Raw genomic sequence first — 22,924 nt, 5'->3', positions numbered from 1 at the left:
AAATTAATCCTTTTGGAAACCCTCTGAAAATATGAGGCTAATATTTCATATCTAACAGGAGAAAGGCTTTAAAGTTTTTAATTTTGTTTTGCATAATCTCTCAATTTCAGTTTCAATATAAATGTTTGTTTTAATTTCTTGTTCTTTCTTGTCTTGAATTAATAAACTTTCAACTTTCAACTAAATGCTTTTGGGTGTTTGCCAAGATACTGAGTAAACCAAGGTCTCTGTAGAAAAATCCTCCCAGAATTCTTTGTATCACTGTTTTTACATAGGACAGTGGATTTAACCCTCTGAATTCTTTTGACTCTTGAAATTAATACAACAGAACATATCTCAATGAATAAAGTGCTTCAGTATCAAGGACATTTTATACACAGCTTGCATGGTTAAAAAGGCATAACATTCAGATTTTTTCATCTTTGAAGGAGCAATTAGATTCAAGGTTTGACCACCACAGGCTGTATTTGAAGCTCTCTGAATCCCCAAGAGTCTAGTCATTATGATACACCCTTCAGTGTGTTAGGATCTAAATGAGCTTGATGTGTTGAAATATTTAAGCTCCTAGTTATCTATAAAATCCTTAGGGGTTATTCTATCAATAATGTGTGTGCATCTCTTATTAAAGCTAATAGGAGTTACGTGACTGTGTTTAGAGAACAATAGTTACTATAAAATGCCTTAAGTAAAATTAGTTGTAGGTCAGGATTGATATAAATAAGACTGCTCTCCAGAATAGTCTATTCCAACCAAAAACAGAATAAAACCATTTTTCTACCAACTGAGTTTCATTATTAGTCTCTCTCAAAGGGAGTCCATTCCTTAGGATCCTTCCTCTGTCATTAGGATCTTTATGCTGTGTATATTTGATAAGTACTACACAGTGGCAGGAGAATTAAGGAATGGAACTGATATTACACCATTAGTTACTTTATCCAAGTATAAAGTTTCAACAAAAATAAAAAAACAACTTAAAATGTCAACAAAGTCCTCAAGGCTAGTAAAATTAGCAGGGACTAGAGATGCACTAAAGATATTAATGAAGAACCTGTGAAGCTTGAGGCTTTCAGAAAGTAAGCCTTCCCAAATTATGTACCCCCAGCAGTGTTACAGCTCACGGAAATCTTTCTGTGAAGAGAAAAAGTCTTGCAGAAACTGAGTCCAGCATTGCTCCAATAAAGTTTGTCTGTGTTGGGGGGGGTCTGTGTGGGACTTCTCTTTGTTCACACAGACACCCAGTGTTGCTACAAAATGGAGCAGGAACGAAGTCATTGATCTAACTTTATGGCTGGAGTGACCTACTAGGAGCCAATTGTCCAAAAATGGGAAAACCTTGTAATTGTGACATCTCATTTGGTCTGCCACCAAAGAAAAAACCCTTGTGAATACCCTGCACCCCCTGGCAAGTCCAAAGGGAAGGACTCGGTCCTACTGGGAAATGAAGGAATTTTTCACAGGATGGATGGATATCTACACAAAAATAGGCATCCACGTTGAAATGAGCGAACCTACAGGAGGGAATTATTGATGCTACTGCAACCATCCTGAATTTCAACTTTCAAATAAAGACGTTCAGCTGTCATAGATCCAGAATGGATCTCCACCCTCCATTTTTTGGAGGGTGGGGGGATTAAGTAGTATGGGGAATAGAACCCTCTCCCTTGAAACTGAGGTGGCACTTGTTCTATTGGTCCCTGGAGAAAGGGAGAGAATCTGCCTTGTGGAAAAGAATCTCCTTGTTAGTGGTCCCTTAAGAGAAAGAGGGAAGGGGATTTGTGGGGAAAATGGGGGAGAAATTCAATGGAGTAACCACGGGTCGATAATTTCTAGAATGCAACTTACTGTCGTGAGATGCCCACTTGTGGACAAAAAGTGAGATATTGTCCCAAAAAATCAGGGAGGGACAGAAGTGACTGGCATTAGTAACAGAGGGTAATTCTTGACTGAGACATCAAAAGTACCCCTTTAAGGGCGCATGGGAACAGGTAGAGGTCGTGGTAGTAGAGGGGGCTGAAAATTGAGGCCTCTGAACCTCTGCTGCTTGAGCAGAAGCTGATGGTGGAATGTTTGTGGCGGAGGTGGTCTTGGCCTACACACCTAGCTTTGGTGCTTTCTCTTCAGGACCAGGGTGTAAATTCTCAGGAGTCAGAGGGTCGATCTAAAGTCTTTCAATGAGTGTACAGGCTCAGTTTTCTCATTAAACAAATTTGACTCATCAAATGGTAAGTCCCCTATGGTGTTCTGCACCTCACTGGGGAGCCCCAAAGAGTGAAGCCAAGACTCAAGCCTCATAACTATACCAGTGGCTAACCCTCTAAATGCCATGTCTTCAGGGCTCTGTCCTCAAGGGAAAGTTTATCCTTAAAAATCTGCCAGCCTAGAGTAGTAGTTAAAATAATAATTTTCTAACAGAGACTGATAATTAGCAACATGGAATTTTAGGCTAGTAGAGAAGTACACCTCTTCCCAAAAGGTCCACCTCTTCAAGCCTTTGTCTGCCAAAGTGGTCCTAGGATGCTGAGCCATTACTCTCTCCATGGCTGTCTGGACCACCACCAAGTTGGGCACTCCTTTAGCTGGGATGAAATATCATGTCTCCGCTCTTCTAGGTGTGAGGTGCAGGAAACTGGGGTATGCCAGACCACTCTGGCTGGTTCCATGACAGACTCATTTACCAAATGCATTACCTTGCTTGGACCTGTAGGTTGCAGAATACCAAGAGGCTGGTGTGGGGAATCCTGGAACTCCTCCAGTTGGATCTGAAGGTCAACCATGGCATCAGGTACCGGTGGTTCCTGGGAAAGTCTAATCTGGGAGGAGGGCATCCGGGTCTCCTGGACACCCTGTCAGAACTCATCTCTCTGCAAGGAGATGAAGGACCAGTTGGAGCAGATGAGTCAGATACCTGCTCTCGTTTCACTGGTGGAGCTGATGATACCAGAGAGGGAAACACTCCTGCTGGAGAGTTAGAGCAGAGATGACTCCTATATTACTGAAGTAGTTTTGTCCTCTGGTGTGGCAATGTTCCTCAGGAGGATTGGGCCCAAGAGGAGAGGAGACTGAGGATAAGGGAGGAAGATATCCTCTAGCGACACCTAAGTGTCCGTATGTGCCGGTGTACGCAAGTCTCTGTACAATCCATTGCAGGTGTCTGATCCTTCAAAGGATGGGCTGGTACCGCCGAAAAGTCAAGTCCAGCACTCTTGGATGAGCCAATCTTTAGTTTATGAGTCTAAGCCCCTAACAGAACAGACAGATCCTTTTTCTTTTGCACTTTACCCTCCTGGGGTAAAGCCTGGGGGTCTTAAGTGGTCCTGAACCCTCAGAATCCTCATGTGAAGACTTACCCAACCTGGATGGGTCAGAAAGGGATCTCTTCTCTTAGGAACTGATATGGAGGGAGATCCTTTCTTGTAACAATCAGAAAGCCCTTTACTTTCGTGTGAAATCCTGGATGATGAGTCCTTGGGCTTAGTAGCTGTAGGTTCTGCTACCAATCTCATGCTTGGAGGAGTGCTGCTTGTCAGTTAGAGCCAATGTACAAGAGGATGGCCTGTACCTCCCTGGCTCGGATCAGAATGTTGTCTCATAGCCTTCTCCATATGATTCTCTTCAACTGAAGCTCACAAGTTTTGCGTGTTTGTGGGGAAAATGAGTGAGATGCTGCTCTTTGAGTGACAGGAGTCTCACCCAAAACAGTCGAGGCAACATTATTGGTCATCGCTCACAGAAAAGGAGCGAGGACAAGGGATGCAATTCTTGAACCCTTGAGGTTCTGGGCACAGTCCCAGACTGGGGAGAAGGACTCCCCAGCAAGGGGAAAAACAAAGCTATACTAACTATACTATAAAAATTCTAAGTATGCTAATATAACAACTATGTACAATATCAATATACAGGCTAAAGAAGCTGGAGAAATCTGGACAAGAGGATTCTGACTCACACCATGAGGTGATAAGAAGGAACTGGAGAGGCACTGGCCTGCACTGCCTCTTATCCCCTCAGTCTGGCACATGAGGAGAGCAACTGCACATGTGTGGGCCAGTGGACACTGCTTGTTATCAATCTCTGGACTTGCGCGCGTGGCACACATGTGGAATACACATAGGGACCAGCACTCAAAGAACAAGTGTGTATATATTCTTTATATATAATGCAATACCTCTTCTCTTCCCCCCTCCCCCCCCTTGTCCTTCCAGAATAAGTTATGCCAGTATTCCAGTCACGAACATTATCCAACCAAGTCTCTGATGGCAATCAAGTCAAAATTTAGCTTATGTACTATTACTTCTAGTTCTTCCTGTTTATCCCCTATACTCCTTACATTTGTGTATAGACATCTAATATGTTGAACGGATTCCCTCACTCTTCGCTCTCTTGTTGTTCCTTTGACCCTACTGTAATTTTCCTGTTCCCTCTCCTTATTGTAATTTTCCATTCTCCTCCCCCCACATCCCAACATCTAATCCTCTACGGTCATCTTTTTTTATACTTACCAGTGGGCTTTTGTCACCTGCCCCTTTTGAACCTAGTTTAAATCCCTCCTCACTAGGTTGGTGAGTCAGTGTCTGAAAGTGCTCCTTCCCTTCCTGATCAGGTGGGCCTCATCTCCTTCCATTAATCCTCCTTCCAGGAACAACATCCCATGCTCCAGGAAGCCAAAATCCTTCTGTCAACACCCCCTGCACAGCCATGGATTCAGCTCTAGGATGCATGTTCCTACCTGGGCCCTTACCCTGAATGGCAGGATGGATAAGACCACCACCTGCAGTGCCAATTGCTCCACCCTCACTCCCTGCATCCTTCAGTTACTGCTCTGGCTCATACCTGCCAGTATCATTAGTGCCCACATGGTTGAGCTACATGGGGGAGTAGTCACATCTCAGCAACTTGTCTGTGATGTCTTGGAAGAGTGCTCCGAGCAGGCAGCACACTTCCCAAGACGTCAGGTCAGCAGACTGATGCCTCCCATTCTCCGCACCACCACCACCTTACATCTCCTCTTTGTATGAGTGCTAGTGTGAGCATCCCAGCTCTGGGGGCAGATGGCTCCTCTCTCAGCCACTGGGATCAGCTCCTCTCCTCCTACAGCTAGTATAGCAGATCTTATCCTGGACACCCTTATCTAGTTCAAATCTTCCTTGGCTGCTCATGTTAACTGAAGCAAATCCAGTGGCATTCAAGAGGTGAAAAATGTTGATAGTTCACAGCAAGTGCTGTGAAAGGATACAAGCCGAATGAACCCCACTAACAACTTTTACTCATGTGCAGTTGCCACATTTTCTGCAACCGTCTTTGATGAGCACGGTTCCAATAATCCTTCAGGAAGAGGTTATGCCAAGAAACTGACACTACTTCACAGGTGTCCCTGACTTTCCATCTCTACAGCTTCTTAGATTTATTAAAAGGAGCTACGAAGAGATCAAGTTTCAAAACGCTTTCACGGAATTCAGCTTTATTTTCACGCACATTATATACAAGCGGAATTTGTGCATGCTTCAGCTAAAAAGTGGAATGCAATTTATCAGCTGCATTCAAGCTGGAAGTTAATGGAATCAGTTCCTCTGCTGAAGCAAGGTTAATGGAACTAATATTCCTGCCATAGCCCTCCACAAACAGAATGGCCAGAGGAAGATATTAAACCTTTTATTTTCGAGTAAGCAAGGCAATATTAAGACATGCACAACAAACAGCTTTTTATACACATTTACGCATTCAGGACCATCTTCCTCTCAGTATTTTGGCTTCTGTTTTTAAAACCCAAATGGGTTAAATTAATTCCTCAAATAACTGTATTCAAGTCAAGAACAAGTTTTAATCAATTTTTTAACTTACTTAGGAAATTCAATTTTTCAGTTCCCAGGTACAGATGATTTAATAGTTTCTTATTTTCTTGCAGAAGGTATGGCATTTAAAAGATCTGCGGCCAGGCTATTATTCAGGTGTACAAGCACAACACTCAGTTTGTGCCTGTCTATTTTTTGGGACAAGACTAATCCCTTCAAAGCATGGTTGAAGTATGGATTGAAGGATAGACATATACATAACATCTGGGCAGGAAATCTGAAGTCCAAGTTTCTCTGGGTCCTGTATTATGTTCTCTACCGCTTCTAGTAATGGGCATAACAACTATTGTTCTTTTTCATCTACCATAACTATTTCCAGGGTTTTTCCACCATACTATAAATTCTTAATGAGATGAAATTTGGAATACCTACTGTCTGGTTGGGCACATGATAGTGTGTTAAAGGTCTGTTAAGAAAAAATGTTTGGTTATTTTTGGAGGAGGAAAATGGACCTTAAGCTAAGTCAAATTTAATTTTTATTGTTTTATTCAGAAGCAAAAAGAAGTTTGCAGGATGTGTGTGCATCAGTAAGGCACGAAAAGATTAAGGCACATTCCAGAAGGATATTCTTCTCTACAAATTTTTGGAATATTAAAATGCTACATAAATGAGCAGACATTATGAAATACTACATGTAAAAGAAAAGGTGTCATGCAAAGATCAACATCTATAGGATTCAAGGTAAGGACTTGCATTAGTTTTACCATATAGAGATCGATTACTTGGAATTATTGCAATTAATGCAATCATACAAGATTTTAGAACAGTTATGAAATGTCCAACAGCTACTCAAAGGGCCTTCTCTTCCAACATATGACAGATAATGGTATACCAAGAAACAGTTATATATGCAGGGAGAATAATAAAGATAAGAATCCCCAATGTATTAAAAATATTAAACTCTTTCGTGCAGTCCAAATAATAATCAGCTTTTATTACTGATAGTTGGATAATGTCTCTGCTTACCCAAATTGTAACAAGTTGGTTGAATATTTAAAGATGTGAATTTAGGGCTGGTCTGCACTACATATTTTTGTCGACCAAATTCAGCTTTTTGCGCCAAAACAGTGATGCTGTACACACTACAACCCCCCCTCCCCCGTGTGAACCCAACTCCCTTGATTTTGCAACAAAATAAAACCACCTCAATGAGAGGCATAGAGCTTTTAGTGCCAAACTTTTAGCAACAAAGCATCAGTGTAGACACCGCACTTGGTTATGACATGATAAATGGCCTTCAGGAAGTGTCCCACATTGCCTATCCTGACTGCTTTGGCTACCAGTTTTAACTCCGCTGCCCTGCAGCCATCCCTTTAAAGCCCCTCTCCCTTTAAAGTCCCAGGAATTTTTCAAATACAACTTCCTGTTTGGTTGGCATGGAGAGCTCACATCGCATCTTCACAGCTGACAATGGCAGCTCCAAAAACCAAAAGCCTTCCTGCTTGGAGTACACCAGTGTTTCTGGATCTGATCAGCATTTGGGGAGAAGAGGCTGTGCAGTCCCAGCTCTGTTCCAGCTGAAGGAACTTTGATACCTACAGTCAGATTTCTCATGCCATGGCGGAGAAGGGCCATGAATGGGACACATGCGGTGCTGTGTGAAAAATCAAGGAGCTGTGGCAGGAGTACCAAAAGTCTAGGGAGTCAAATCGTCGCTATGGTGCAGAACCAAAGACCTGCCGCTTCTATAAGGAGCTGGAAGCCATCCTCAGTGGCAACCCCACTTCCACTGCCAAGAGACCCCTGGATTCTTCCGTGGGACCAGAGACAGTGGACACCGGGCTCAACCCCAATGAAGAAGTCATGGATGAAGAGAGAGAGTAGAAGTCAATGAAGAGCATGAAACTGCATCATCTGGTGACATGGGAAGCCAGGACCTCTTCTCAACCCTGGAGGGCTCAAGCCAGTACCAGCCCTCCAGCTCTGGTGTGCAGGATGCAGGGGAGGGGAGCTCTGGTAAGTGATTTTTTGAGCTGATGCTGCTCCATTATATGAGGTACAGCTGTCCTTTGCTTTGTTTCATTATACAGCTGGTTGAAGGGATAGAAATGCACAAGAGTAGCTGTGTTTGCATGTATTTCCCATTCCCCTGTGCAGCTAGGCAGTGCAGTGGAAAAGTGTGTTAATGAATACTGAGATTTCACTGGAATCCTCCAGAAAGCTCTCTATGAAGCTTTCCTGGAGGTACTCACCAGTCCTCTGCTGGAGATTCCTTGGCAGAGCTACTCATTTCTTCCCCCATTGTAGGAAACTTTCTCGCACCAATAGGCCATCATTTGTGTAGGGACCAAAGCGGCACACAGACGAGCTGCTAAGAACCCAGTCTGAAGCTGCTTGCATGAGGGACATGCACCCTAGCATCCCTGCTTACTCTCAGGAGTGAGATATTGGCTTCTATGGCCCCTGCCCTGTAGAAAATAGTGGCACAATTTGAAATTTGTCCCTATCTACCTGCATCAATACCCCCAAACAACCACCCAGAAGCTTTTCCCCAGATTGAGTGTCCCCTTCCCCCGAGCTCAACTCACCATGCCCTGGCTGACTGTTGAGCTGTGCACTTGGCAGGGGACAGTGAGAAAGAGGCGTATTTTACAGTAATGAATCAATGCTGTTATTGCATTGACAATCAGGCTTCTGTTCATTGTGCTTCTACAGATGAACATTTGAGGGGAAACCCCTACACACCTGCCGTGTGCCTGCAGTTGATAAGAAAACGACCACAGAGAAGCAAAAGAGGAGATATTTCAGGAACTCCTCCTGTTCTCTGAGGCAGAAAAAAAAAAAAGGGCACGGACAAACAGTGTGACTGAAAAAAAAATTAAAAATTGATAGGCAGCAGAGGAGGGAAAACCAGGAGGGAGTGATAGCAGGTCATGAATGCATGATAAAAGCCATGGAGGAGCAAAAAGAGCTGTTATAGTCACTCTCAACACTGCATACTGAATTCATGCATGCTCACCGTCCCCAACGAATCCAGAACTGCTGTCTATGCCTTCCCACCTCCCAAACTTCACCCACACATTCCTACCACACTCCCAGCCCGTCTTGGTACCCCATTCACTCCACCCCTTGAGACAGCTTCCAGAATGATAGCTGTTTTCTCCCCTCCAGCCCAGCTTTTTGTGGGTGTTTTGAACAATTGTTAATTAATAAAGACATACTCTGTGAAGGATAAGCTATCTTCATTTGTCTCTTGCACATGGTGGTTTCACCTTACATTGATACACAGTGCAAGCATGGCACAGTGTTGTTTACAAAGACACCATATTGATGCTCATTGTCAAAATGGTTCCTCAAGGCCTCCCTGATTCGAATGGCCCCCCATTGTGCCTCTCTAATATCCCTGACATCTGGTTGTTCATAGTCAGCCACAAGGCGATCCACCTCTGCACTCCACCCAGGGGGAAACTTTTCACCCTTAGCTTCAGAAATATTATGAAGTACACAGCAGGCGGCTATAACCATGGGAATGTTTTCCTCATTTAGATATAACCTGCCATAAAGGCATTGCCAGTGAGCTTTTAATCTGCCAAACTCTCATTCAATGGTCATTTGGCACCTACTCAACCTGTTATTGAAGCATTCCTTGCTGCTATCCAGGTTGCCCGTATACGGCTTCAGAAATCATGGAAGAAAGGGGAAAGCTGTGTCTCCCAGGATCACTATAGGCACCTCAACATCCCCTATTGGAATCTTTTGGTCTGGAAGGAAAGTCCCAGCTTCCAGTACAGGCCAGTGTTCCTGAAGATGCGTGTATCATGCACCTTCTCTGACTAACCCACACTGTTGTCAGTGAAATGCCCATGGTGATTCACAAGTGCCTGCAGTACCATAGAGATGTAACCCTTTCAATTGATGTACTCTGTCGCAAGATGGTCTGGGGCCAAAATTGGGATATGCTTGCCATCTATCACCCTACCACGGTAAGGGAATCTCATAGCCGTGAAGCCATCCACTATTTCATGCACATATTCAAAAGTCACAATCCTTCATAGCAGAATGCGATCAATGGCTCTGCACACTTGCGATAACACAGTGCTAACGACTAGATTTCCCATATCCAAGCTGATTAGCAACTGACTGAAAGCAGTCTGGAGTTGGCAGCTTCCACAGCGATTGCAACACTCTTCTCCACTGAGAAGTCAGCTTTCATTCTGGTGTCCTTGTGCTGCAGGGCTGGGGTGAGCTCTGCACAGAGTTCTACGAAGGTGACCGCGCATTAGAAAGTTCTGCAGCTAGTGCTCATCATCCCAGACCTGCATAACAATGCAAGCCCACCATTTAGTGCTGGTCTCATGTGTCCAAAAGTAGCGGTGCACCATATGCAGATGCTCCCTGAATGCAAATAGTAATCCGGAGTTGTTTGTTTGCATGGCACACAGCAGGTTAGGCGCATCGGATTCCTGTTCCAATTGGGAGCTCATGATATACTGCATGAGTAGCCATGATGTGTTCAGAATACTGACAACAGTAGAGAGCAGTGCAGTATCCATCCTTTCAGATGGAGATGGTGGGTGAACAGGAAACTGGGGCCTCTGAAAACTGCTGCAAAACAGTTGAAAACCCATGGAATGGTGGGACGGAAATCACTACATCATGGGACATTGAGCCTGCACCCATGATACACTGCGATTCTCTTCACCTTCCCACAACTCCTAGTGGCACAAGAGGGCAAGTTGCACAGTGTGATAGCTGCCCACAGTGCATTGCTCTCACTGTTGATGCTAGAGCACCAACTGTGGATGTACTTTGGTGACACGAGTGTTGTGTGAACAGGCCCAAGCGTTGTAATTACAGCACTTTTTGATCATCGCTGTAACTTGCATCGACAACACACTCTAGTGTAGGCAAGGCCTTAGTGTTTGTTCAGGGGCAATGTCTGATCTCTGCAGACCCTGTGGTGCCTTGGGCTCCAGTTTTCAGAGATTGGGAGACATGAATTTAGTCCATGTTGCTGAGATCCAAGAAGAGGAACACCAATGAGTACAGCCAGCACACCAGGAAGAAGAGCCAGCTTCCAGCTTACTCAAGTGCAAGTCTGATCTTACGGATAATTCAAATCTCCAAGGGTGCCTCCTTGGAAGCAGATTGAGCAAGAATGGCTTCCTGCACCTTCTATAACACCATTCATTCATTACTGGTCCAGCACGTTCTGAAATCCTCGCCATGATAGAACTGGTCTTCCAAACTTTTCTTAGAAATCCACCCTGCTCTCTATCTCCTACCATGCTTTCCCTTCTCCCAGAAACCTGACTCTCACCCTGCCATGCAATTCACCTCAAGGCTTTTCTTCCTTGCTACTTCCCTATTCCGGGTTATAGCCTTCTTCCAAATCTCATGATTATACGTCAGGCTCTCCTGAATATTGATCTCTGAGCTCCGCTGACTATCCAGTCCATGTACCAAGTCTTTGGTTTCCCCTTTGATCATCTTCCATCCACAATCATTGCAAGAGCCTCCTACCAATATAGCTCTCTGGTCTCCACTGGATATGCCTACACGAATGTAGCCTAGCTTCCCTTAACCTGTCTTCAATTGGAGCAATTTACATTAGGCCCCTTACAATCTCATTTTGTTTCCTATCACGGAGTGAACAACCATTTTGACTATCTCAACATCTTAATTTCTGTGGCAGAGAACATACTGATGATTTACTTTCTTGTGGCTGGCCAAGTCTGTGTTCCTTACATTAAGATGGGTCAAATTACAAACTTCTACATGTCATTAAGTCATCAGTGAACAGCATGCTCCAAGAAGGTTTCCTTAATATATTTTCACTTACCACATACATGACAACTGGAAACAAAAAGGGACTCAATGTTGATGCCCAATACAGGCCAACTTTTACTGGAAGTTCTCTCCTGTAGCCCCATTTAATTATGATTACGATAATTATTCCAACATGCATACCCTGGATAAGATGGACATAACCTTCTGACATACCCCTCCATTGCAGACTCCACCAAACTAGTTCTCTTGATACATGATAGTACACCTTCTCCAGATCCACAAAGATCATACCCAGTTGCCATTTCTTTTCTCTAAACTTCTCCATCAGGATTCATAGCACAAATATGGCATCAATTGTGCTCCTTCCCACCATGAAACCATATTGACCCTTCCAAATTTCAACCACTCCATGCAGACGCTTGTCAATAATCTTCTCCCATAGTTCATGGCATATGATGTCAGCTTAAATGTGTGATAATTAGCACACAGTATAATATTTCTTCTATGTTTAAAAGTAAGCCCCACAAACCTTTCACACCATTCATCTGGGCATTTTCTTTTTCTCAACAGTATCACTGAACAAACTTGTAAGATACTCCAATGACTTCAACGCATCCACTGCTACTTCATCTGTCCCAGGTGCTTTCTCCTTTTTCCATTTTCCAAAGTGCCCCTGCAATCTTTTCTTCCTGTATCCAATCTATTATGCCCTGGTTCAGTTTACATATTCTTAATTCCTCCACTGGGGTCTCCTCATTAATCAATCTTTCAAAATAATCACTCCAAATTTTGTTGATTTATTCACCATTTGTTTGCAATATACCATACTGATGTCTAATGTGAGCAAATTCATTCACATCTCTCATCATTCTCTCTTGCCTCGAGTCTATAGATATTCTTCTCTCCCTCATGTCTTCCTATTCTGTTATATAAGCTCATCGCGGACCATACTTTTAGAGGTCACAACAGTTCTTTTGGTTTCTTTTTTTGCCTCCATGTATGACATCTTCTCCCTGCTCAAGACACTGGTCTTATACTTTTTGAAGGTTACCTCCCCTCTCCCCCAATGGGTTCTTTAACTTGAGGATTCCATCTCATGACTGAATACTCCTTCCTGTCCCCCAAAGATTTGTACAGTTTTCTCCATCCCATCCATATGCCATTGCTAAAAGCAAGGGGGAGGGTTAGAAGGCAAGGGATGCTTTTTCATGCGGCAAAGCTGAAGTATTAAGCTTGAGACTTTGCATGCAGAGAGGAATGGTTATAATGCTGGCAACCTCCAACTTTTGCTGTGAGAAAAATATGGGCTGGTTGACTGTGCTTGTGGGAGGAGCAGGGAATGGCAGCTGCATTTGGGGACCAAGACAGACATGAATCATACTCCTGTGCTAGTTGACAGCTATGGAGGCTGAAATTGTCTGTTTATATGTAAAGTAGATATTTTTTTAGCTTCCCAGTCCTGGCAAAATAAATATGGACTGTATTTATACAACAGCATTGAAATATTGGTTTTTTTCTAAACTACTCACTTGAACCAAAATGCGATGAAGGTGGATGTTCCTGGACTGCTTCTAGGTACAGACTTTGCTTTGATTCTGACACTGGCGCATTAATTCAATTCTACATAGTGTTATCAGTACCAAATACAGACCATGTGAGTAAAGCCACTAACATTTGTTAATGATGTTCTAGTCATAACAAGTCTCTTTTGTTGGGATCTTCAACAATTCCATTAGTCTAGTAAAAAGAGGAAGCTACTGGACTCTTGCAGCTAGTTTTTGAGGAATCAAGTTGCAGAGAAAAGAGCATTTCCTAACCACCCATGTTTTGCCAAGTATTGTATTTTAGAAATCATCACTGTAGATGCTCAGGACAATTAACCACTTTCCCCCTTTCCACTAGAAATTGCTTGAAGACATCGAGTGAGATTTTCAAAAGCTTTCAGCACTGATCTAATTCCTCTCTCTCCATGAATTTAAATGGAAGATTTACTATGGACTTCTATGGCAGCAGAATTAGGCCAATGCTGAGCTCTTTTGATAAACCTCATCCATAAATCCTAACTAGCTAATTCAAAAGTCAACTTTCTGTTGAACAAAAATTGGAATTAACACAAAAGTTATCAGTTACTGCATCGTAAATAACTGCACACAATACAACCCAATGAAATAAAAACCTGTGTTAAATCAGTAAGAGTTCTAACTTCCAGAGAGAATGGAAGATTTTATATTAAAGTGGACTGCTGACTCCCTTGTGTATGTATGAAAAGGAAAGCAAAGTAGAGAATGCATTTTGTATAAAAATGTGCAGAAGCACATCCATTTAGCACAACAAGTTGTAGCAAGAGCATAATTGCAAGCTAAGTGTAATTTACCTATAACTACATCGTGGCCATCAACCAGGCCTGCAGAAAACAGCTCTTGAGAAACGCCATCTGCCGTGTCTGTCCAAAAGGTGAAATGAATATGTATTAGCGACCATAAAATAAAAATCAATAATCCAATGCAATTTAAGAAAATATATTTCAGCTTCAAAACACTCACCTAAGTGTGCTTGAAGTCAAAACCCATCATACTCCACAGAGCAAGAAACATGAGAAAACATTTTTATTTTCCATGATACCCCTAAAGATCATTGCCTGGCTTTGGCATTTCTCCTCTATTACCTAACTAAATATTTTATACTGCACTCCATCACTGTAATATCTAAGCATCCCACAAGAAAATAAGACAGGGGTTTGTTGCTGTGTGATTCTCACTCTTTTCCTCACCCTCACCCCTTCATCCCAAGGCAAAAAAGGGTTACTCTGTTAAATTCTCTTCTTTAGCTTGATTTGTTATTGTTATGGAGGAAGAGCTCCACTGAAAAGATGGGCCCTTTCATTTGGATTTTAAGGTTGCAATATTCAAAGTCATTCTGATCAGGGAGGTCCATAGTTGTGGAGTAGACACAGAGCATTGTCTTCCACTCTCATGTCTTACTCTGTGTACTGCTCCTTCATTCCTGAAGGATGCAACTGCTGAAGAAAGCCATGGCTAAGGAAGTAGAGAGAGTACCTAAAAAATAGCTTAATCCCAACGCCCGGAGTGCTTTGAAAATTAGACCTACAAACTTGTTCTCAATTTTGTCTGTAAATAGATCAGGTCGCTGACCGGAGCACTGGGGTGATGGGATCCTGCCTAATGGTGCTTCTTAGTAAGCAGGCTGCTATATTTTTGACCATTTGGACATTTCCATGGTTTGTGTACTCATTCACAGGCTTTGAGAGTTGCAGTAATACAGCCTGAATGTCACAAAAGCATGAATAACGGTGCCTACCTGTCTGTCAGAACAGTGCACTGTCTGCTGGTCTGCCCTAAGTAGAAGATTTTTTTGATTGTTCTCTTTCTTTTTATCCCCACAATCAGTAAGAAATCCAGGTAAATGAAGATCAATTTGGAGGATGACTTGCTGGCTGATCTCCTTAATGACTGTCAGTGATGGGGTTATGTTTGTATATTTACATTAAAACAGCTGATTGCAAAAATTAATAAGAGAGACGGGCATACAGCTCTATATATCCCATCAACTACATTGTAGGTATATTTTACCCAAATGAAACACACACACACCACTTTCTAAGTCCAAGAAAAATACATCATCTTTAAGCAATCAATTTCCCTTCCAACTTAGATTCCTTTCTAGTCAGCAGTATTTTTAGTATTTATTCAACTTAAAACACTCTGCTGTGATGAAATCGGAAGTACAGTTATAGCCCAAAAGTTGGCTAAGTGGACATATCAACATATCAGCTATCTGGGTGTTTTAACCAATAATATCTGCTTTGCTTTTCAAGCAAAAATATAGTTTAATGACTTCTTACTACTATTAGCAATGGAAAGCCAATAGAGCTGCAAAAGTGAGTGGATTCTGACGTTTCAATTACAATAGCTTGATTATTGGTGATAATTCATGTCAGAAATATAGCTAACTTTCAGATTAAAGATGGAGTTTGCAGAATTGGCAAATACTTCTCACTTGTAAAACTGAGCAAGTTTTATATAGAAGCCAAGGAGACTCAAATGTGGAACCCCACAGTGCCATTTTCAGAGTATTTTTTCAGACCATAACCACATGTGCTTTCAAGGATACCTTACTCTATTTTCCCTCACTCATACAGTGATCTGTTATTGTTACACTATAAAAATGCACATGCTGTAACTCCTAAATCACCTTGCAAAGTGACCTATGTACTGCATATTTCACTAGATTAAAAAGTGAAACAGTCTATCCTGTATCTATTATACTGTACAAGATATAACCTGGTCACTAGAATTTACAAACTCCGCACTATTGTTGTTTGGGTTCAGTAGTGTTACATAAAACCTTGCATAGTAGGAACCAATTCAGAGGGATAATTTATATTAACCATGAACAGTAATCAATTCTGAAATACCCTTTTCAGCAATAAAAGAATTATTTCAATTAAAAAAAGTCTTACCTCTGCCTGGAGTAAACTCAAATCGTATGTCATTAAGTTCCTTTCTGGAGTTCCTGAAAAACATTCAGTACAAACATTAAAATGTAACGAAGCACAGCTTATTCAAACTAAGTGTATTCAACTTTATAAATAAGTTGCTGTTAATATGTAAAGAGCATTTTACAGTTGTATGTTCTACTGTTTACCCAACTGAAGTATAAAATATAGGCAGACGTACATAAGGAAAAATTCCAGGAAAATTTATTAATACTGGTTTTATCAGAGCAACCAACAGTTCCTTTTGTGAGAATTATGTACTTTTAAAGTATGAAAAAAATAGTGGCATCAGATCCAGTAAAATAAAGTTTTATTGTGAAAAAAAGCCCCAGCTCCAGTCCTCTACTGCTGGAACAGCCTACAGTTTAAAGTTGCTTGAATAATAATTGCCGCAGAATTTCAGTGTAGCATTTCAAATTTTCAGTACTTTATATGTACAGAATCTTAATAAAAATCTGTACAATGAAACAAAAATACATTGGTGATTATGGTGGATTATATTTAGTGTTTTTTTAAAAATAACAATGATGTTGGTTGGCCACACCATTTACAGCCAGAAAAATTTCAGGGAGCCACATACTAAAATAAACCCAGAAAACTAATACAAAATAAGCATCAGACTCTGTATATAAAAACTCTAATATTAGTAATTTTCAAGTAAAATAAAATACATAATAAAGAGTTATTAGCAATGTTTTGAAAGACAGAAGTCTCCCAGCATCAAATTGTATGTTCTATAACATCAGAAGCAAATCATCTCACTATGACTCACATACAGAGCAAAAATACATAGCAATAAAAATGGTTTCTTTTGCTTTTTCCCTCCTTTCTGATAGTTAATGAAAAACAGCACAATACATGGAAGTCTTGGCAACTGAAAGCTGTAAGAAACCCCATAAGAAGCCTCATTTTTGGTTTCACAATTTATATAGCAATATTCAGGTTTTTTTCTAAACAACAAAAGCAGTAGAGACACTGCTAATAGCAAGCTATTCTAATGAAAAGGCTAGAACAATTAACACATTTTTAAAAAAATATTAAAAACCAAACAATACTGTTTCCTGGGTAGTACTTATGAAATGTGAAATTACCTTTATTAATATTTCAGCTAATGCAACAGGCCATTAGAATAGTTTAAAGAAGTCTTTGTTTCTATTAAGTTAAGAAGAAGCTGCAGTTGTGTTTTCCCCGTGCCAACTGTTCCAATCACACCACAATCCCCCACGTCATTTATTTGGCTTTCTACTTTGAAGACAGAGGTATTTTGTTGTATGCATTTCCTATTGCAAGATACAATGGCAAATAAAGCTGTATATAAGAAAGAAAAGTCACAGAAAATTGCTGCGTGAATGAACAGAGTTACTTTATAGTGTTTAATAAACTGGCTGGAAAAGTTGTCAAGATTCCATTGCTAATATACACACACTAACACTTTATGTAGTTCAAGTAAGCCACATTGTCTATTCATTCTTTAGGAGGCTATATTCAATGCATTTTCTAGAGTAAGCCAAGATGTGATTAATTGTAGGTAGTAGTCTTGCCCCACTGAGGCAATATATAGTTTTCAAAATGCCAAACTGGATTTAGCTACTGAAGGTCAAGTATCAAAGAAACCTCTTAGCCTCCTACTTAGCATTTTTAAATGAAAGCTCATTGAAGTCAAAGTACCCTATGAAGTATCAAAGAAGCCAAAAGTCACACTTTATTATATGAGTAAAAGCAAATATAAGTCAGTGTTGTTTACAAGCACCACAGACAGATCTTCATGTTCCACAGAAACTCTAACTCTACCCCTAAACCACAGGGTACACACCCTCAGATACACTAGTCTCTAGCTAGACTGCACACAATCAGCATGGGGAAATAAAATAGAAGTGCAAATGATCCAACATACACAGGTTTCTACAAGTGAGCAAAGGGAGAGTACTCATGATCTGTTAGCATTTGAGCTGGTCTGAGGACAGTGGTCACATACATGCACACTGTTTTCAATACACAACAATTTGCATATGCTTTTGAAAGTATTCCTTAAGAGAGGACACTGTTACCTTGAAGTCTAGTCAAGTTAAAAGACATCTGAGTTTGAAGTACTTTTACAAACTATACGTGACACTGAATCACCCTACCAATTTTTTTTTTTAAATGGTTTTGTCTCCCTCTTTATCTGTCAAAGACTCACATAAAATGGAGAAACTGATGGAACAGAGAGGGAAATCAGCAAAAATGACAAACATGCAAAGCACTACTTATGTAGGAAGTAAATAAAGTTTCACTTCACTAGAACCTTTTAAAAGAAAGATCTAATAACAACATGTCAATAGTAAGTAAACATACATAAAGAAGTATTACTTTTAAACTGATAGTGTTCCTGTAATCTACAGTATTTCTGCAGTCTGGCCAAGTTATTGTTCCTACAGGAATCAGGACTATAAATTTCACATTTGACTTGTGTTTAAATCCTCAACCCTAGTATTGCATTCCTGAAGTGTAATGTGATTTGACATAAGGTGTTACAGTCAAGTGTTTTTTCACAGATACATGGTATTTAATCAGATATTCAGTTTAACGCACAGTGTGCCTTTATTATCATTTAGTACTCACCCTGCAGTAGCACCCACACTATGCTAGGTAGTGTCTATACATAAGAATCTTTGTCCTCAAGAATGCACAATCTAAACAACAGACAACATTCCAGCCAACAGTAGGAGTTGAGGCTTGAAATAAATCATGCAAACTACTTCAGTTCCCTCTATTCTTCCTCATCCCCACAGGCATGCCAACTAGCCAGCTCTATCATTGTTAACCCAATGTGCTCTCCTTTGAACCAGCCTAACCTACAGCATGGATCCAGAATTAATATGAGGACAGCAGCCAGTGACAAGATGCCCTTGTTAATGCAAATATCTAAAAGGTTAGAGGCCCACATGGTCTCACCTGCCCTTTGCAGTCACTAGATGTTCTTTCAGATCACTCTTCCTTACCTGATGCTAGAGGATTTAGACATTTGTTGAAAGCTGTACTTCAGATATAGACCATGCATCTTTCTTGAGCTCCGTGACTTAATTTGTTTAGCCATGGCAAAAATCCATGCATTGCACAAAATTCACCCCAGCATGAAGGGTATACAATGACCAACATGGCAGTACAGTTCCCTAACAGAGCTGCATGTTAGTGCACGTGAATGAACTGCATTCCTATATACCGGATGAGTGTGTGCTGTGGATAGGAACAGACTGGCCCAGAAAACGACATTGGGGGTGTGGAAGGGCGGTGACTGCTGGTGGAAGAGGCCACGAGCACAACCTTCAGCATGGACCCCAGTGGCTAAGAACCCTGATGAAGGAGGGGTGATGAGACTGTTGCTATTATTTCAGCTGGAAGAGTGCCCGCACTGCAGGCCCACAACCAGCCCATAGCGTTGCCCACTTTGGTCTCTGTGAAAAGCCTGATCTTTGTCAAGGTGAGGTGAATTTCACCCGCAATACGATTTACTAACAAATGAAATAATTTATTTCCATATATGCTTTCTCTAAATATGTCCAAGCTACTAGTACTTATTGGGGACTAAAACTGGAGGCTAGTTTATAGCTTAAAATATGCTTGAGTGGTCCAAGTGTAAAATAAACTTCTGAATAATATTTGAAATGCGTAAGACACCTGCTATACTGCTCCAATAGCTTTTCAGGAGCCAATCCAATTTTTAAATACAGCCTTTTGGAAAAACAACATCTGAGCACTCACTTTTTAAGAAATTTAAGAATGCTTGGAAACATGTTTAGAATTGAAGTGCTTCAGCAGCCATAACTACAGAATTGAATATAGAAAAGCTAGGGTTTTTTCCATTCTAGCTGCAACAATGTTTATAAAACTGCTTTAATATGAACAGTTCCTTTTTTCCAGTACTTTTTCCACTCCAAGTTTCTTCCCATGCATAAGAGATCAGACTGCTTACAGATGGTACAGTATTGAAGTCTAAAAAACACTGCCTTCATATTTACCAGGGTAAAAGTGTTTCAGCCAAAACCAAAGCTGGTGTAGGTTTCCTACACATCCTAAAGAATTTTTTTAAGATCTGATAGGGACTGTGCTGCAAAAATCTCCTTTCCTTGCAGATTTCCAACTTCGGTCTTAGTTAATAATTTCCACCATCAATAAAACATTAGTTCCTTTTCAAAATAGAAGTCCATCTCATTTTTTGGAAACAGCAAGCACGCTAAGCCCAGGGATGTACTTAACTGCGGTAGCACACAATTTTCTAATGAATAACTCAATTTACTTGGAAAGCTAATAGCAGTAGAACGTGTTTTGTAGCCCATTATTCTTCTCTTTAGTAAGGAAACTGTAAGCAGACTCATATTTCAGAGTACCAGGTCATGAAATCTTACTGTGGGAAAACTAAATCCAACAGGCAGACACATTCAGCCATGACTCAGATCTATCATCACTTGCTAAATATACATAAAAACAGTATATAGTCAGGAAACAGCAAAACATAACAAAAACCAAGTAAATGGCAAAACAACAGCTACTTCACTTTAACAAAATGAGCTAGAAGATACTGAAAAATGACTAAGGCTATGTCTACACTGACAGCGGCAAAATTGCCGCCATGAGATCGACTTATCTGGATCGACTGAGCGATCAGTGAAGACCCACTCAGTTGATCCAGAAGTCGACGTACTAAAGCCACCTCCTAAATGGCATAGCACTGCGTTGATGGGAACCGGGCTCCCATTGGCACAGTGAAATGAAGACAGCACGCAGAAAAGAAGCGTAGAAGTCGACGGGAGTTACGCAAGTTCTTTGCATAACTCCTGTCGACTGCCGCTGAATCGCCGAGGTAAGTGTAGACCAAGCCTAACTTACAGGCTGGGTATATAGTGACGAGTAGCCATCTACTGAACATACCAGACACTTGAAAATTATTTCAACTTTGAGGTACCTAGCACTTTATTCAAGCAAAACAGATACTAATAGATAATTTGGTATCATCTAATAGAAAAATATAGCTAATGCAACTACACAGATATTTGATTAGTATCGTGCAGCCTTACTAGAGTTATTTGCTTCTGCCTTCAAGTGCACTTCCATTAAATGGAATATTAAATTTATGCATTTATAGTCAGCAGAGCATTAGTATAAAATGAAGTTTCTCTCTGGAAAAACTTTGGAAGCTCTAGCTTTCAAGTAGCCTTACCAAGAAATGAAAAAGCCATTTTATTCTTCGGGCTCACTTCCAATATCAGATGCACAAAAATACGTGGAATAATCTATTCAGCAGATGGCTAATAGCGAATTTCACATTAAACACTCTTTCTTGAAAAAGTGAGCCAGATATCTAACATCCCCCCTCAACAGGACAGTTTCACCAAATGCAGGAGGCATCAACTCCTGACACTCAGTATCTCCACACTCCCTTTTGAAGCTAGTGCATCAGGAACACCAAATCTTTACTCCGTGCCTTGATTGGGATGAACAGTAGACTCTCACTCCCTCAGATTTGTAGCCAAACACTGACCTGTCCATGCTGCGTGTGTTTTCACATATTGGGAAACTGAGAAATCCAAAATGCAGCACTTGGGAACATTAGGTAGATTTGTGCTATTCTGGGCTTTGTGTCTAGAAACCAGTAGATATATTACTCATCTCAGATTAAGTTTTCGCAGCTGGAACACACAGTATATAGCAAGACATTAAAGTCATCGTACGCTACTGGATGTAAGTTACTAATACACAATTGTTAAATGCTCTTTTTCACTTTCAGAACAGTGTGTATGCAAACTGTTGGCAGACTGTTATGCCAACATATGAAAGGGAACAGCGCCATTGCATTGCATGAAGTCTGCCTTCTAGGGAAGTGAAAGGCCTGCTATACTCTGGCATTTGGGGTGGTTGGTTCTTTTGGACTGTGCCGTTTTACAGCCAAAAGACTAAATTATGACATAACTTTCACTGCACTGAAACACAAGCCACAGGCCTCAAAATACCACAAAATTAACTACAAAGCTTTGTAATGCTTACTGATCATGCTCTATGTAGTTTGTGAGTGCAACTTTCAAAGACAGGATACAGCAGGGATTCCACAATGGTTTCATGATTTGCACTACCCCTTACAGACTGCAACTGAGAGGGGAAGTGGTCCGTGAGACAATCACGTAATATTTCTGTGGCAATTTCAGTAATTGTTTATGTGGTAAAATTGCAAATTTTTATTTTTTCCATTTTGAAAAGTTATTTTTACTGTGTTTTTCATTTCATCTCCCCTATGTAGATTTTTATAAGATTATCCATCACCATGGTGCCAGAGTATCATCCCCTCCCATCTATTCTGTTTCTTTAAGGCATAGTAAGTTTTACCAGAATTCTATGTAGGGTAGGAGTGCGAAATGAAGTGAAATAAACTGCCCCCCAAACCAGCATAGTCAGTCTCGCAAAAGTCATAGCATAGACAGAGTTATACCAGCCAAGAAATCCTTTCACAAGTGACCAACTGCATCTGAGGAAGTGGGCTGAAGCCCATGAAAGCTTATGCCTGCTGAAATTAAATTTGTTAGTCTTTAAAGTGCTACAGAACTCTCGATGTTTTTGCTGTATACAGACTAACACGGCTAACCCTCTGGAACTTTTCACCAGTGTATTTATTCTGTTCAAGGAACTGGTTTAGACTATACTGGCAATACAGTTCTTTTGCCACTATAAGCTGCATCTCCACTAGGGAAGCTTGACATTATATTTCTACAGGAGAACCCTTTCTAGCAAAAACAAGGCCTAATTTGGAAACAAGGAAAAAGAGAGCCAGTATCATGTGGCCAGCTGGGTTTCTGACTATACC

At 40.9% G+C, this 22,924-nt stretch overlaps 1 protein-coding gene across 3 annotated transcripts in view; it reads right to left on the bottom strand.

The window, feature by feature from the left end:
- STK39 (serine/threonine kinase 39) overlaps positions 1–22,924 on the bottom strand; it is a 158,257-nt gene that overhangs the window by 21,802 nt on the left and 113,531 nt on the right. For all 3 annotated transcript variants that reach the window (XM_067549301.1, XM_067549302.1, XM_067549303.1), the window contains 2 exons: positions 16,057–16,109; positions 13,951–14,019 (listed from right to left, as the gene is read on the bottom strand). In XM_067549301.1, the coding sequence (XP_067405402.1) occupies positions 13,951–14,019; positions 16,057–16,109 (122 nt within the window). The remainder of the gene's footprint in view (positions 1–13,950; positions 14,020–16,056; positions 16,110–22,924) is intronic.

The sequence above is a fragment of the Emydura macquarii genome, unplaced genomic scaffold, assembly GCF_026122565.2.
Source record: "Emydura macquarii macquarii isolate MOO-44397 ecotype Brisbane River unplaced genomic scaffold, CSIRO-AGI_Emac_v2 contig_1253, whole genome shotgun sequence".
Classification (NCBI taxonomy): Eukaryota; Metazoa; Chordata; order Testudines; family Chelidae; genus Emydura; species Emydura macquarii.
This window is presented reverse-complemented; position numbering and strand designations above follow the sequence as displayed.